Source organism: Armigeres subalbatus, chromosome 2 (genome assembly GCF_024139115.2).
Source record: "Armigeres subalbatus isolate Guangzhou_Male chromosome 2, GZ_Asu_2, whole genome shotgun sequence".
Taxonomy (NCBI): Eukaryota; Metazoa; Arthropoda; class Insecta; order Diptera; family Culicidae; genus Armigeres; species Armigeres subalbatus.
The window spans coordinates 371,730,043-371,747,441 of NC_085140.1; the positions used below are offsets into that span (position 1 = coordinate 371,730,043).

General features: G+C 43.9%; 1 protein-coding gene across 3 annotated transcripts in view; it reads right to left on the reverse strand.

The window, feature by feature from the left end:
- LOC134213069 (uncharacterized) overlaps positions 1–15,012 on the reverse strand; it is a 158,973-nt gene extending 143,961 nt beyond the window's left edge. The window contains exons 1-2 of one of the 3 annotated variants that reach the window (XM_062691612.1): positions 14,902–15,012; positions 14,060–14,292 (exon numbers count right to left, since the gene is read on the reverse strand). In XM_062691612.1, coding sequence (XP_062547596.1) covers positions 14,060–14,097 — 38 coding nt within the window. In that variant the 5' untranslated portion in view covers positions 14,098–14,292; positions 14,902–15,012. Of the gene's footprint in view, positions 1–14,059; positions 14,293–14,559; positions 14,755–14,901 lie in introns of those variants that run through there. The other 2 variants (XM_062691613.1, XM_062691611.1) reach the window with 2 other exon arrangements.
- Positions 15,013–17,399: the final 2,387 nt, after the last annotated feature.

The following is a 17,399-nucleotide window of genomic DNA, read 5'->3' on the forward strand; positions in this document are numbered from 1 at the left end:
TCTTCGACATCACAAAACAAAACTGATGAGCAAATCATTCAATCCGATGCCCTTCAGAGCGTCTTCGACATCACAAGTCGAGACCGATGGACAACAAATCATTTATTCCGGTGCTCTTTCATTCGACATCAAAAGTCGAAACCGAAGAAAAAAGGTCCCAATCACGCCCTCAGGATACTTACAAAGGAATAATTTCCAACCAGGAACAACCTGGCAGGATCGCAAAATGTGCGATACCTCACCCTTACAGTCATTTGGCCGAAAAAGTCGTTGTCCGCATAGGTCATTTGGCAAAAAAAAACATTTGGCTGAACGGATTATGACCAAAAATGTCGACTTGTTCGTACAAATGACCTTATCTGCCAAACGGCCGTTTCGGCCCAACGAGTTTTAGGGTTAAATGACCAGTTCGACCAAACGAGACTCGGTTGTATGTCCATTTTGGCCAAATGATATTTTCGACCTAATTGCACTTTCGGCCAAACGACATGTTTGGCTAAATGACTTATTCGACCAGATGTTTTTTCTTCGTCAAATTACCTGTTCGGCCGAAAGACATTTATGTCCATTGCAGCCAAATGACTTACGGCCTAATGGCCAAACCTCTTTCGCTATGGGGGCTCTTGGGCAAATGATTTTCGACCAAACGACTTTTGACGGTTCAGAAATTTGATTTTAACGAGAAAAAATCACAGGAAATTAAATTTTTTTTTTGTAAATTTTTCGAAAAATGCACTTGACGTGACGTGGCAGCGCTCACCTCTGCTTGCTGTAGTGCTTTAATAAAAGAGATGATGGATAGAATTCATTCTCTAGATTTGCACAATACTTATGCAAAGTAACAACAATCCTATTTAGGGGGCTAGATTGGTCTTAGGTGGGGCTACAGCCCCCCTAGCTCCCGGCAGCTACGCGCAATGCATTTGATATTACATTTGATTACGTTCCAATCCTGCGCTCAACGTTGTTTGAAGCAAAACATACTGGCATGTGTCGAAATATTAGTTATCCAATGAACTGTCCAAACGAAGTGTAAAATAAACCCGCAAATAACAAAATGTTCGCTGGCCATGCGGATTCATAATCATCCAGCGAACTCGATCGCCAGTTTGTTCCATTGCTGTGGATCAAATTAGCAGAAATGCAAAATATTCCACGCTATTCTAGCAACCTTGATCATCCAGCTGCACAACCGGCCGCGAACGACCGCTCGAAAACTGGCAGTGGATATCTCTGCCCGCGAAGATTGTTTGTCAAGATCAGTTGCGAAACGACGCCATCTCAGTCGATGCAATGTGTACAATGTCATAGATCCCACCACCCGTGTCGTCGACAGCTCCGAGAGAAAACGGCGACGGCGACTGGTTTTCGGGCTGCATTTGCTGGAGATCTCGGTTCCGGTCTGACTCACGATGACCTCGGGTACAGCAAAATGCAAAAGTTTTGGGCCGTCGATGTCGGTACGATTTCGAATCTCCTCGAGTGCGGCTCCGCGTGTCGATTTCCTTCTTGGGCAGCCGAGCCGGTTCGATTTTTCCAAACGATTATTCAATTTGAAGTGTCTAACGAGCGGCTGGGGCTCGCTCAGCAGCTAGACGCGACCGCTGATCTTGGGAGTGTGGTTTCGGCAGACACGATCGGTTTGGCGATTATTATGGTGCCGCCGACGCTGATGACGTTACCCTAACTGATTAATAATGCATGAGCATTTGTTTTTTTGTTTGGGAGTTACTCGAATTATGCTTGTAGACTCGTGTTCATGGTGTGCCTAGTACGAACGGGGGTGTTTTGCTGAAAACATGGCTGCGCTCGCTATTATGTGGTGTAAACAGCCACCTAGATTTGTGAGCATAAGCGAAATTGGCGACCATAATCGCTTGTGGCTCAATTTCGTTACTACACCGATTGGTCATGTTTGACATGCGGCTCTTTACTTTTATGTATGTTGAACACGGAATTATTTCAACACTTCACCTTGAACGTTGAACTGAATCATTAGACGCTTTATATTGAGGATTGAGATTCAATTTTCGGCACGCGAGGCCGTTATTATGGCTCATGTCATTTAACATCCTAACAAGATCAATAGAAATTCTTAATCCATGTCAAAAGGTCGAATATAAACCGCCTTTCTAAACTATGTATCGGCTGTAAACATAGCGTCTGCGGCAGTGTCTAATTCCACATTTCTTCCGACTGTTACACCATCAGCTCATTTGATAATCCCCAATTCACGAAATAGGCAATTGGAATCGTAAATCGTGCAAGCCCTCAATCATGTCTATTTGAAATGTATCAATTTCCCACAGTTAGATTGCATAACGTATCTGCGCCATCCTTCGTTTGGTGTCGGCTCGGTACCGCTGGTGCGCTCACAATAGATGGATAACGTGCGCAACTTAACCTAATCTGGCCAATTTGTTGCATGTTACAGCTGCTGTTGCCACCGCAAAAAGCATCAAAATCCTCCCAATGGGGCCGCTCTATGCATTTAGTAGCTTCCTTATCGCTTGGTGCTGCGCAGAAAGTGGAGCCTAAAGTGGCAAAAATCTTCATTACATCGAGCCCCCATTCCCATGGAGGCAAATCTTCGTCGCCGCTTCAGTCTGGCATCTATTTAACAACAAAGTATTCATCGGCATTGCCAGTTGTGAAGGTGCTGAGCCCACTTTATGAGACGGCTCGAAAAGAAGATGATGATAAAATATCGTCCACGGTGTCGGGCTATGTACTTCAGTCGACAACAATCCAAAACGACATGCGCTGCTGTTCGCTGATGGCTGGTGCTGTTGTGAGGAGGTGGGAGCTGGATTCGGACTATTGCATGGCCGTAGCGTATTGGTGGATCTAGTTAGGGTAACGGTACCAATAGTGGAGGTATTAGTAGATACACAAAAGAAAATTTTTTAAAAATTGATAATTATGGGAAATTTATTGCCTTATTATCTTAGTCAATAGGTATACTAATAAATTTGCTAACAAAAATGAGATAGATGTCATTTAACAACAACAATTACCAAATATTGCATGCACCACTATGGGTACACTGTTCCTTTAGTGGCGGTAAAAATTAATTTTCGTTCCTATAGTGGTGCTATCCATTGGTTTCTTATAAGACTCGCCACTGTTGGTACAGTTGCACCACTATAGGTGCAAGGGAGTCATATTTGTTAAGGAAAATCATTGTTTTCAATAGTTTTTCAAGCGACATCTTGAGATAAGTTGCATTTAAAAAGATATTTAAAGCACGACGCATCAACTGAAACCATCGTAAACAGTATAAATATAATAAATCTCAATGAAACCCCACTACCTCCACTATTGGTGCTACCTCCACTAAGGGTACGGTTCTTCTTCTTCTTCTTGGCATTACATCCCCACACTGGGACAGAGCCGCCTCGCAGCTTAGTGTTCATTAGGCACTTCCACAGTTATTAACTGCGAGGTTTCTTAACCAGGTTACCATTCCTGCATTCGTATATCATGAGGCTAACACGATGATACCTTTATGCCCAGGGAAGTCGAGACAATTTCCAATCCGAAAAATGCCTAGACCGGCACCGGGAATCGAACCCAGCCACCCTCAGCATGGTCTTGCTTTGTAGCCGCGCGTCTTACCGCGGGTACGGTTACCCTATACAAAAATAAACCAGCAGCTTGCAATTGTTGCATAATTTATTCAATCTAGGAGAAGAATTTTAAGCAAACCAGCTGCTGCTTGTTACTATTTCATTAAAATGTGTTTTCATCTCGTTGAAGTATAAAATTCCTAACCATTAATTATAACCCAGTGTAGTGTAAAATATGGAAAAACTTTTAGAGATGCTGAGAATTTCACAAGACTGAATAAAGCAATGATAGACTATTTTGTAGCTATGTAATAATTTGCTATTTCACGCCTAATGAACGTCCCACAATGTGTATGAGTCCTTTTAAATATGTAAAATTCTGATCATTTGTCGAGGGCAGGCATTAAATGGAAAGGATGTATATGACCCAAGAAAAAAATCCGCTGGCAAAATAACTGACAGATATGGAACGGAGCTTTTTGCAGCAAAGTTGTTAAAAATTGACTGTGCTGCCGTGGACAAATATTGCACATGTAGGTAATGGTAAAACGATGGTCTAGAGCATCCAAACTATCCTTGAGTAGTGGTCTTAAAGCTCTAAATAATAAACATAAGATATGCGATGGCGCCACAGACGCATTACACTATTCTCAAAAATATGATTATTTATGATTTTAAAATGATTTGGATTTGGATTGGATTTTTTCAACTCAACAGTAAAGCCAAGCCTAAGTGGAACGAGTACCGCTGGTGTTCTGAGAATAATGTGATAGGGTAAAGGCAAACTTTGTATTACTTGGTAGTCGCAAATGCATTGTCTGTGAGTAGTCATATTAAAAATATTACTGAGAACACGGAATAAAGCGTTTTGGAAAGTCGTGAAAAAATTTCAAGAATTGCCTGGGCAAAACGCCCCACCGTAACCAAAGACGTTTTATAGCCCTTCATTAGTATTTTATCTATCCCATAATAAAAAGGTTACAATCCTTATGTGCTTGACATTAAAAAACCACCAAAGGTCCGTTTGTTTGAATTACATTTCAATAGCTTCCATATCATATGAAAGCAACTGCTGCAAGCTCGCCGCGCTTGTGTCCAGTTGGTAAGGGCATATCGTCCTGACTACACTTGGACGTTTTAACCAGTGAAACATATTTTCGAAAAACGTTGCATTTTTGAAGGTAAAGGAAATTTAATATCAGAAAAGTTATTTTGTTGCCCAACTGAGTGTCGCTCCAGTATGTTGAGCAAACAAACATTGAAAGTTACATCAAAACTGTAGTTTTTAGTGTTTCATTTCTATGAGGTAATGCAAAAATACTTCCACATCTACATACTATGATGGTTTTACAAATATTTAAAGGTACCAACTGATGTTTACCCTTAGTTAGTTATAGTTTCCTAGAAATCAAAGGGGGGCGTATTGACCAGGTGGGCGCATTATATCGTCTCACCCTATATTTATAATAACGAAATGATGTCCCACGGAGCTATTCTAATTCAAAAGAATGATCAAGACCCCCTGAAATGTTTTGTTTGACCATGCAGACTTTCGATATCAGCACCTATGACTAGTTTTTAATACAGACTCCATACGATCTTGGCCACATTAGATTTTGGCAACATTCGATTCCGGCAACATTCGATTTCAACAACTTCGAGAATTCCAATAAGACGTCTCAGAAAAGCGGTTCTTAACCTGGGGTACATGTACCCCGGGGGGTACCTTCGCTTCCGCAAGCGGTACCTTGAACGAAAAATGCGTAATGGCGGATGTATTACAATTCCAATAAAAACATATTGATAAAGATTTAAAATTTCTAATTCCAAAACTTTTATTTTAGGGTAAATCACAACACATGGACCGATTCCCGGTACACTGTACAGGAAACGAATGGTTTATACTATTTGGAAACCGTATTTTCATGACGGATATTTTTTTAAATTTCCCAATTGTTTCGCACAATACTGAATATTAATCAAACATTTAAACTACTTCTAATTGGTCCAATTATATAAAAAAATGGATTTCGAACGACTATTGTGCCGGAGCAAATTTTTTCACTTTTACTAAACGGTATCATCCAATAAACACCTACCTGAAAATCGTCACAGCTCTCGATATAATTATTGTTTGAAGCTATAATTCACTACATAAAAAACCTTTTCCCACACATTTCCATCCTTTCTATTTGTTTTGTCACTAAAACTAAATAAAAAATTGATGAAATACATTAGAAAATGTATTTTCAAACAACAGAGAAGGACTCTTCAGCACAATAGCGATCAGTAAATCAAAGACCTTTGAATCTTGTCCACCCCAAGTATGAAGGGCTGTGGGACAAAAGACCAAAAGGACAAAACCTAAAATGAACAAATTTTCAAAATCTTCAATGTAAGCTACCTGTTGAGACAAAAAAAAATGAATAACATGCTTCCGAACTAAAATCAAGAATCTAAAGGTTCGGAAGCCTCCAGTTAAGAGACATGAAGGTCTTTCAAGATACTCGGAATTGTTTCAAGAGGCTCGGAAGCCTCCTTTCAAAAGGCTCGGAAGCCTACTTTCAAGAGGCTCGGAAGCCTCCTTTCAAGAGGCTGGGAAGCCTACTTTCAAGAGGCTCGGAAGCCTCCTTTCAAAAGGCTCGGAAGCCTACTTTCAAGAGGCTCGGAAGCCTCCTTTCAAGAGGCTGGGAAGCCTCCATTCAAGAGGCTGGGAAGCCTACTTTCAAGAGGCTGGGAAGCCTCCTTTCAAGAGGCTGGGAAGCTTCCTTTTCAAGATGCTGGGAAGCCTCCTTTCAAGAGGCTCGGAAGCCTCCTTTCAAGAGGCTCGGAAGCCTCCTTTCAAGAGGCTCGGAAGCCTCCTCTCAAGAGGCCCGGAAGCCTCCTCTCAAGAGGCCCGGAAGCCTCCTTTCAAGAGGCTCGAAAGCCTCCTTTCAAGAGACTCGGAAGCCTCCTTTCAAGAGGCCCGGAAGCCTCCTTTCAAGAGGCCCAGAAACCTTTTTTAAAAGGCCCGAAAGCCTCCTTCAAGAGGCCCAGCCTCCTTTCAAGAGGCCTGGAAGCCTCCTTTCAAGAGGCTCAAGCCTCCTTCAAGAGGCCTGGAAGCCTCCTTCAAGAGGCTCGGAAGCCTCCTTCAAGAGGCCTCGAAGCCTCCTTCAAGAGGCCCGGAAGCCTCCTTCTCAAGAGGCCCGGAAGCCTCCTTCAAGAGACCTGACAGCCTACTTTCATGAGGGCTGGGAAGCCTCCTTCAAGAGGCTGGGAAGCCTCCTTTCAAGAGGCAGGAAGCCTCCTTTCAAGAGGCTGGGAAGCCTCCTTTCAAGAGGCTGGGAAGCCTCCTTTCAAGAGGCTGGGAAGCCTCCTTCAGAGAGCTGGGAAGCCTCCTTTCAAGAGGCAAGAGCCTCCTTTCAAGAGGCTGGGAAGCCTCCTTCAAGAGGCCAGCCTCCTTTCAAGAGGCTGGGAAGCCTCCTTCAAGAGGCCAGAGCCTCCTTCAAGAGGCTGGGAAGCCTCCTTTCAAGAGGCTGGGAAGCCTCCTTTCAAGAGGCTGGAAAGCCTCTCTTCAAGAGGCTGGGAAGCCTCCTTTCAAGAAGCTGGGAAGCCTACTTTCAAGAGGCTGGAAACCTCCTTTCAAGAGGCTCAGCCTCCTTTCAGAGGCCTGGAAGCCTCCTTCAAGAGGCTCAGAAGCCTCCTTTCAAGAGGCCTGGAAGCCTCCTTTCAAGAGGCCTGGAAGCCTCCTTCAAGAGGCTCGAAGCCTCCTTTCAAGAGGCTCAGCTCAGGAAGCCTCCTTTCAAGAGGCCTGGAAGCCTCCTTTCAAGAGGCCCGGAAGCCTCCTTCAAGAGGCTCAGCCTCCTTCAAGAGGCCTGGAAGCCTCCTTTCAAGAGGCCCGAAAGCCTCCTTTCAAGAGGCCCGAAAGCCTCCCTTCAAGAGGCCCGGAAGCCTCCTTTCAAGAGGCCTGGAAGCCTCCTTTCAAGATGCTCGGAAGCCTCCTTCCAAGAGGCTCGGAAGCCTTTTTCCAAGAGGCTCGGAAGCCTCTTTCAAAAGGCCCGGAAGCCTCCTTTCAAGAGGCCCGGAAGCCTCCTTCAAGAGGCCTCAGAAGCCTCCTTTCAAGAGGCTCAAGCCTCCTTTCAAGAGGCCTGGAAGCCTCCTTTCAAGAGGCCTCAAGCCTCCTTTCAACAGGCCCAAGCCTCCTTCAAGAGGCCCAGCCTCCTTCAAGAGGCCTGGAAGCCTCCTTCAAGAGGCCTGGAAGCCTCCTTCAAGAGGCTCAGCCTCCTTTCAAGAGGCTCGGAAGCCTCCTTCAAGAGGCCCGGAAGCCTCCTTCAAGAGGCTCCGGAAGCCTCCTTCAAGAGGCCTCAGAGCCTCCTTCAAGAGGCCTGGAAGCCTCCTTTCAAGAGGCCCGGAAGCCTCCTTCAAGAGGCTCCAGCCTCCTTTCAAGAGGCCCGGAAGCCTCCTTCAAGAGGCTCAAGCCTCCTTCAAGAGGCCCGGAAGCCTCCTTTCAAGAGGCTCAAGCCTCCTTTCAAGAGGCTCAGAAGCCTCCTTTCAAGAGGCTCAAAGCCTCCTTCAAGAGGCCTGGAAGCCTCCTTCAAGAGGCTCAAAGCCTCCTTTCAAGAGGCTCAAGCCTCCTTCAAGAGGGCCTGGAAGCCTCCTTCAAGAGGCCTGGAAGCCTCCTTTCAAGAGGCTCGGAAGCCTCCTTTCAAGAGCTCAGAGCCTCCTTTCAAGAGGCCTGGAAGCCTCCTTTCAAGAGGCTCAGGAAGCCTCCTTCAAGAGGCCTCAAGCCTCCTTTCAAGAGGCCTGGAAGCCTCCTTCAAGAGGCCTGGAAGCCTCCTTTCAAGAGGCCCGGAAGCCTCCTTCAAGAGGCCTGGAAGCCTCCTTTCAAGAGGCTCAGCCTCCTTCAAGAGGCCTGGAAGCCTCCTTTCAAGAGGCTCAAGCCTCCTTCAAGAGGCTCGGAAGCCTCCTTTCAAGAGGCCTGGAAGCCTCCTTCAAGAGGCTCAGAAGCCTCCTTTCAAGAGGCTCAAGCCTCCTTTCAAGAGGCCCCAGCCTCCTTCAAGAGGCCTGGAAGCCTCCTTCAAGAGGCTCGGAAGCCTCCTTTTCAAGAGGCCTCGCCTCCTTCAAGAGGCCCGGAAGCCTCCTTCAAGAGGCCTGGAAGCCTCCTTCAAGAGGCCTGGAAGCCTCCTTCAAGAGGCCTGGAAGCCTCCTTCAAGAGGCCTGGAAGCCTCCTTTCAAGAGGCCCGGAAGCCTCCTTCAAGAGGCCTGGAAGCCTCCTTTCAAGAGGCCTGGAAGCCTCCTTCAAGAGGCCTGGAAGCCTCCTTTCAAGAGGCTCAGAAGCCTCCTTTCAAGAGGCCTGGAAGCCTCCTTCAAGAGGCTCAAAGCCTCCTTTCAAGAGGCCTGGAAGCCTCCTTTCAAGAGGCCTCTGGAAGCCTCCTTTCAAGAGGCTCGGAAGCCTCCTTTCAAGAGGCTCGCAACCCTCCTTTCAAGAGGCCTGGAAGCCTCCTTCAAGAGGCCTGGAAGCCTCCTTCAAGAGGCTCAAGCCTCCTTCAAGAGGCTCAGAGCCTCCTCTCAAGAGGCTCAGCCTCCTTTCAAGAGGCCTGGAAGCCCTCCTTTCAAGAGGCCCGGAAGCCTCCTTCAAGAGGCCTGGAAGCCTCCTTCAAGAGGCCCGGAAGCCTCACTTCAAGAGGCTCAGCCTCCTTCAAGAGGCCTGGAAGCCTCCTTCAAGAGGCCTGGCAGCCTTCAAGAGGCCTGGCAGCCTCCTTCAAGAGGCCTCGGCAGCCTCCTTCAAGAGGCCTCGGCAGCCTCCTTCAAGAGGCCCGGCAGCCTCCTTTCAAGAGGCTCGGCAGCCTCCTTTCAAGAGGCCTGGCAGCCTCCTTTCAAGAGGCCTCAGCAGCCTCCTTCAAGAGGCCTGGCAGCCTCCTTTCAAGAGGCTCGGCAGCCTCCTTCAAGAGGCCTGGCAGCCTCCTTTCAAGAGGCCTGGCAGCCTCCTTTCAAGAGGCCTCGGCAGCCTCCTTTCAAGAGGCCCGGCAGCCTCCTTCAAGAGGCTCGGCAGCCTCCTTCAAGAGGCCTGGCAGCCTCCTTTCAAGAGGCCCGGCAGCCTCCTTTCAAGAGGCCTGGCAGCCTCCTTTCAAGAGGCTCAGCCCCTTCAAGAGGCCTGGGCCTCCCTTTCAAGAGGCCCGGAAGCCTCCTTCAAGAGGCCCGGAAGCCTCCTTTCAAGAGGCCTGGAAGCCTCCTTTCAAGAGGCTCAGAAGCCTCCTTTCAAGAGGCTCAGGCCTCCCCTTTCAAGAGGCCTGGAAGCCTCCTTCAAGAGGCCTGGAAGCCTCCTTTCAAGAGGCCCGGAAGCCTCCTTTCAAGAGGCCTGGAAGCCTCCTTTCAAGAGGCCCGGGCCTCCTTTCAAGAGGCCTGGAAGCCTCCTTTCAAGAGGCCCAAGCCTCCTTTCAAGAGGGCCTGGAAGCCTCCTTTCAAGAGGCTCAGAAGCCTCCTTCAAGAGGCCTGGAAGCCTCCTTCAAGAGGCTCAAGCCTCCTTTCAAGAGGCCTGGAAGCCTCCTTTCAAGCCTCCTTCAAGAGGCCTGGAAGCCTCCTTCAAGAGGCCTGGAAGCCTCCTTTCAAGAGGCTCAAGCCTCCTTTCAAGAGGCCTGGAAGCCTCCTTCAAGAGGCTCCAGCCTCCTTTCAAGAGGCTCGGAAGCCTCCTTTCAAGATGCCTCGAAGCCTCCTTTCAAGAGGCTCGGAAGCCTCCTTTCAAGAGGCTCGGAAGCCTCCTTTCAAGAGTCTCGGAAGCCTCCTTTAAAGAGGCTCGGAAGCCTCCTTTCAAGAGGCCCGGAAGCCTCCTTTCAAGAGGCTCGGAAGCTTCCTTTCAAGAGGCTCGGAAGCTTCCTTTCAAGAGGCTTGGAAGCTTCCTTTCAAGAGGCTCGGAAGCCTCCTTTTAAGAGGCTCGGAAGCCTCCTTTTAAGAGCCACAAGGTCGATAGTTGTTTGGCCGAACACGTCATTTGGCCTAACAAACCGTTCGGCCGAAAACTCATTTGGTCGAAATGGGCATACAGCCGAAAATTTCATTCTGCCGAATAGGTTATTAGTTTGACCGAAATGGTCGTTTGGTTGAAAATGTAATTTGACCGAAAATTCCTTTTGACCAAGCTGGTCGACAATGTCTGACCCATCTCCTTTTCGACAAATTCCCGTGGGATATCCGAAAAATTTCTAAACAATAATTAGTTTCAACAAAACAATTTAGTTTCATAAAAAGTTTTCTGTGAAAAATTGAAAATCAATTCCCGTTTAAACCCACATTTTGGACAATTTCCAGAGAGACTTCGACGAGTTTTCTATGGAAATTTCGGAAATTTTTAATTTTTTTTGTGGAAATTCCGAAAAACTTCCCAGGGAAAATGAAAAGAATTTTCCGCGGTAATTCCCAATGATTCCCTATGGAAAATTCAATCAATTTTATTTGGAAATTCCGAACAATTTTCCAGAGGAATTTGAAAGAAAATTGAACTAAGGAGAAGTAAAACCAAGAACTAAGAAGAATTTCCTGACGAACCGAAACGAAGTCTCGGTAATAAAGAATAAAAAAAAAGACTTTTGAGTCTTAATCTTCCGGATTTTCACTCACTATTTGCTGGATCTATGCTCACTAGACTGATTCAAATTTTAACTTTTTTGCCGATGCTTAAACGATTGTATTTGACATTTTGGAAATCCTCCTAAATTTTCATTTCCTCCTCAATTTGGATGTTATTCGAGTGAGCACGTGCAGTTGCACGTAAGAGTGCCGTGAGTTGCAGTGAGCACGTGCACGTGAGTTTGCATAAAAATTACTATAAAAACAGTAAGTTTTATGGAAAACCGTTTACCAACCAGTGATGGGAAATGTCAAAAAAATGTCATGGCTTTGCAATTACTAATTTCCTTATAACTTTTTTCAAAAGTCATTTGCAGTTCGGATGTTTTGATTAACATGCAGTACTTAAAGGGTCCTAGAACTTTGTCGAACAGATTGTTGTTCTAAATACAAATTCAGAAATTGATCCAGAAATTCCTTCACGAATTCCTTCCAAAAATTCCTTTACGAATTCCTTCGGAATTTTCTCCAGATGACAATTTCATATAATTCCACGTTTCATTCCCTTACAGATTCGTATTTCAACCTCAACTGTAAGGCCGTCTTCAGTGTCTCGTACTTGACTCGATTGAGTGTTTGTTGAAAATTTTCCAGGAATCCTTTCGGAAGATTCTAAGAAAGTTTCTTAAAAAAAATTTCCAGGAATTTCTTCGGAAATGAATTATTGGCAGTGGCTGATTTGCTACTCGCCGCTATCACATCAAGGCGCTATAGTATATGCGCAAAATAGCCAGCATGAGTTAACCACCAGGAATTTGTATGGCGAAAGACATCTAACGCGGGTTTTCTCAACAGTAGGAGCTTTTCACGAAAAACTATTTGGTACCAGTTATGCAGGAAGGTGTCCGCTACTACGCCTACCAAATATTTTTTCGATTGAAGTGCCTATTTTTGAAATATTAAACATTAGATGCCTTTCGCCATACTGATTTACCAAAGTTAACTCTTAGTGTGCCGCTGTAAGCACGCTCAAAGCAGGCGATTCATTAATTATTTTTTTAAATTCCTATATGAATTTATTCGGAAATTCTCCCAAATGTTGGTTATGAATTCCTCTCAGAAATTGCCTAAGAAATTCCTCCAGATTTTTTTTTCGGAAGTACCTCAAGGAATTACTTCGGAAATTTCTTCGAAAATTCTTCAAGTTTTTTTTCGGGAATTTCTCATGAAATTACTAGAGAAATACCTCCTAGAATTTGTTAGGAAACACATCCCAGGACTCCTTCGTAAAGTTTTCCAGAATTTTATTTGGAAATTTTTTTGAACAATACTTCTGGAATTTCTTCAATAATCTCATCAGTAATATCTCCAGATGGTGTTTATTTTTTCCCTCAGGAACTTGCCAGGAAAATCCCTTTAGGAATTCTTTTAGAAGTATCTCAAGAAGGTATTTAAATTCCTCTAAAAACTCCTTTAGAAACTCTTCCAGGAAGTCATTTAAATATTATTGAAAAACATATTTGAATTCCTTTACAAATTTCCCCAGATGTTCCATGTTACCTCAGGGATTGCCTCTAAAATTCATCCAGTATTTCTTTCGGAAGGTCATCAGGAAGAAGTTACGTCGAATGTTTCTCCAAAAATTCCATCGCAATTTCTTACGAGTTCTTAATGTTGCTTATCTACTTCCCCCAGGAATTTTCTCGGAAATTCCGTTGAGAACTCTTTCGGAATTTCCTCATGGAGTGACCTTGTGAACTGCATCGAAATTATTTCGGAAATTCCTTAAAGCACTCCTTTTGAGATACCCCCTAGAATTCCTTATGAAACTTATCCATGTGTTCAATTCTAACGTCTTCCCGCAATTCCTTTGGACATTTCCCTAGGCTTTTCTTTTCAATTTTTTTTTCAATAATTTCATCAGAAATTTCTCCAAATAGTTATTATTTACATCCCTTATGAATTGCCACGGAAATTTATCTAGAAATTCTTTGAGGAGTACCTTGGAGTAGGAGTATTGCTCTGGGAACTCTTTAAAAATATTTTCAAAAATTCTTTTTCAAAATTATTTCTTCGGAAATTCCTCTCGGAATTACTTCGAGAATAACTTCATGAATTCTTTCGAAAATTCCTCCAGAAGTTGCTTATGAAATTCCCTCGAGAATTGATTTGTAAACTCTTCCAAGAAACCTATCGGAAGTTCCTCAAGGAACAACTTCGGAGATCCCTCCAGGAACTCATTCGGAAATTCCTATAAAAATTTTATGGAAATTTCCTCCAGATGCTGAGTAGATTCTTTGGGAATTCCTCCCGGTATATTCAAAGAAATTCTCAAAATATTATTCTTACAAAATCCCTTTGGGGTTATTTTGGAAATTCTTTCATGAGTTCCATCGAAAATTTCTCAAGGGATTCCAAGGAAAATTTCTTTGTTTATTTCTTAAAGAATTTCATCTGAAAAGCTTAAACAAATTCCTCCAGGAGTTCCACAGGAATTTACAAAGAAATTTCTTAAAGAAACTGACGGAAGAAGTTCCTAAATATATTCTGGGAATTTAAAAAAAAACAAATATTGATTGACCAAATATTGACTGACCAAATATTGACTGACCAGACAGATGATGTTCTGTATGGTAGGCCCATTAAAACATTTTACGGGAGTTTATATAATAACACTCATAGACTTTGAAATCCAAATACATCTCAAATCAAATCAAGTGATTGTGATCTTTTGACATCTTCCGGTTCTACTCACAAAAATAAATCATAAATCGCATTCTTCATAGCGTTCGACTCGCTAACCGATGCCCATGATAGAAATCAGATATCAAACGAATCCGCTCAAACCAGTCCTTCAGGTTACGTATAAACCACATCTCATCTCCGGTACGGCTAGTATCGTTGTTACAACATAAACTTCCTATCGCCGTCGTTGGGCTCGGGCTTACCTTAAACTAAGCAGCTGTGCGCTCCTCCACTTCGTCATCTTGAGCGGTGTTATTCCTCTGCTCGAATGCACTTCTTTTCCGTCCTTCCGATTGCACTGTTACTCAAATCGATCACCGCTCTCTGCTGGGGCGAATCGAATGTACGTACGTATGTTTACCACTTGAACTGATCGTTTCACTTCCTTCCTCACTAATAAATTCAATTAATCACTTTCTCCTCTCAGCGAAAAATCCTATGAATTGAAGAAAATTGAAAATGAAAAATTAATTTTTCCCCACGAGTCACAATAGCTGTTCGAGACGGTATTGTCTTGCAAGATGGTCACTGTTCATCAAACAAGCACAATTGGCAAAAGAGTGGTACTGCTTCCTTTGTTCCAAACAAATTGTGTTGCGAATCTGGTCATAAATCAACCTCATTATGGGAAGAAGTTGAAGACCACCATTCGAACACGTTGTTTGCTTCACTTGTCTTCTTCGTATAATTCGCGCACTCCCACCCATTCACAGAGATTAATCACACGAAGGCCGGTTTTGTCGTAGCTTTGCATACATGTCAAACATCTTTTGCCACAAGCACCCGAAAGCCCCGATCCACACCGGGATCCACTCGATTTCACTAATCGCGGTAAACTGAAGGGAAAACTGCGTCCAGCTGACCGTTTTTCTTGCAATACGTTCTCCTTTCTTTACGAGAGTCTTCTTCTCTTACCGAAAATGCATACACTCTCAAAGTTTCCCTTGGTCCACGTGGGAGTGTACAAATTCGGACGGCATTTAACACACCATGAGAAAAAAAACCCTTACTCGGACCCCTCCAAAACCCAAATCTCGAAACTCACAACCAAAGAAGATCCACAAACGGGGATGGGGGTGGAGCAGATGGCGATCGTCGATGATCGCCACTAATTTGCGTGTTCACGCTGCGACGTCTCCTGTGCGACTGATCTCCGGTGGAGCACTTCTGGGGAGCTTTAACGGAATCAAATGCGATGATGACGCCGACGACGTCGTCGATTGCCGAAAGTAAAATCCAAACAAATCCCGCGATGCGGCGCGGTCGGCGCGGATTTCTGCGGAGAGCCAAGAGAGCGAGCACGAATGTCGCGACGTGCGCGCCGGCGCTTCTGCGCGTGAGTTTCGCGCGTGCGAAAAACAAACCACGCGGAGCGACGGCGACGAGCGATCGTGCACCCGCGAGACTTGGCGAGCGTGAAGCGATGAACCTGCAGCGAGTGAATCATCTGCTACGGTGCACACTGCGTGCGGATGATTTTTTATTGTGACTTTTACTAAAATGTATTGATTTAATTTTTATTATTTTTTTGTTTTAAGCTAGCATGCCTGTAGAGTTCAAAATTTGCTTTGACAATATAAGGATACTTCTAAGAATATTAGGACTCGTTTATTTGAGCATATTGAGATTTGTTTTGAGTATTTAAACGATTCTTCAATGACGAAGATGGTAATCTGTGACTGACATTAAAAATGCAATTGTTTGCAAATGCTTCATTTGCATTATTCTCAATTCAAATGAACGGAACACATCCAACCACATTTTTGTCCGACTTTATTAGGATTGTGTTTCACCGTGCGATGGTTCACGATACAGGAGAGTAACGTTGCAATTGCACCACAGTCAGCTTCTTGCATCGAAGCACCCATTGCAGCACCTTTGAAGTGATCCGCTGAGAGCAATGAGTTGCAAATTTTACATTAGCAGCGCTCCACTGTATGATCGCTGCACTTTGCACAATAAGAGAAAGCTATTCTCACGAGCGTCCTGCAAGGCTCGCGCTCGGTGCGGTGTTTTGGCAGATGTTGTCCATGGAATGCAACACAGGTATTCGTGCGATCACGCCGAGTACTGGTCCTATCTGGATTTGATTTGGAAATGTTTGGTTTGTGCTATTATGTAGAAGCGGATATGGTCATACATCGAGAATGACGTTGGTGCTAGATCTGTTCGTGATTTTGTTTCGTTATTTGGGGCAAACAAGTTGAACTGAAAAGTTTACCTTCGACACTTGTTAGCTATGATAGCGTTGCTAAATAGGAAAATTTTGCTAAATAGTAATAAATATTTGTTAATAAATGGATTTTTGAAAATTTCAACTCCTATATGGCCGGGGTTCTGCTAAATCGCACCAAGGGCCAACCGATGTTAACTCATTTTTCTGCCCAAGTTTTCATTCAGCAGATCTTATTTATCTCAAAACACAATAAGTGAAGTGCAGTTATAAACCCGTCAAACCGTAGAGGAATGGCAAATATGCACTAAACTGTTAATTTATTCTCATATTCAAGCCGAAGAACTTACCACCCAATTAAGAACATAAGATGACATATAAAGATGATTGCAGCTTGCACCATAATTCCTGGTGTTACTTAGAAGGAAAAGCTTTCCATAAACTGAAGCCTTCATGTACCTTGCACTAAATAAATGTGGAGGGAACATTACGCACATTACTTTACAGCAAACTTGCTAGTTTCTCATGGAATGATGCGAAAAACTACAGCTCCCAAGTTTGCAGTTCTTCGAAAATATTGCGTCGATTTTCAAAAGAGCGACTCCTGACTAGCAACTTATCATCAATTCGTGAGCTTGCAATTATTTTCCCCACACGGAAGTATAGGAAGGATATTTCATTCCAAAAAATATCGCCCCATGAGAATTATCTCAAGGTCAGATTAGCCGGCTGAGTATAGCAATATTTTGCTCGAAGAACAGTTTTGATCTGAAGTACTCATTCACCGGAGATGAGTATGCTTTTTTTTATGGTTTTATTTAATTCCACTACTTCAATGAAATCGTGATGAAAATGTGTGATATGTTGTTTTTGTACCACTGAAAACGACATATTAGATCAAGCCTGCCCAAGCTTTTCAAGCCACGGGCAAATTTTTGAAATCCACAGTTGCTGGCGGGCCAGAAAATATTTTGTACATAACTTTTTAAATATTCTCTATATGATTATTGTTTTTTTTTTTTCAGAAAAACTAAACACGATTTATTTGCGTTCAAACAATCTTTATTGTTTATTTTGGTCTCGTCATTGCATAAGAGATCCATTTGAAATATTAAATAAAATTATTCACACCGATTACCGGATGTTAAAAAATGGAATTTCGTTACTTTACCAGAAGATTGAACTGATTTGCATGAACTGTTTTCTACAGGATGAGATAAATGTAGCAGATTTCAGCAACCCACTGTGCCGAATCTGTGTCAAAGGTCGAAGGTCAAAAGGTCGAAGGTCAAAAGGTCAATGGTCAAAAGATCGAAAGGACAAAAGGTCGAAGGGTCAAAAAGTCGAAAGGACAAAAGGTCGAATGCACA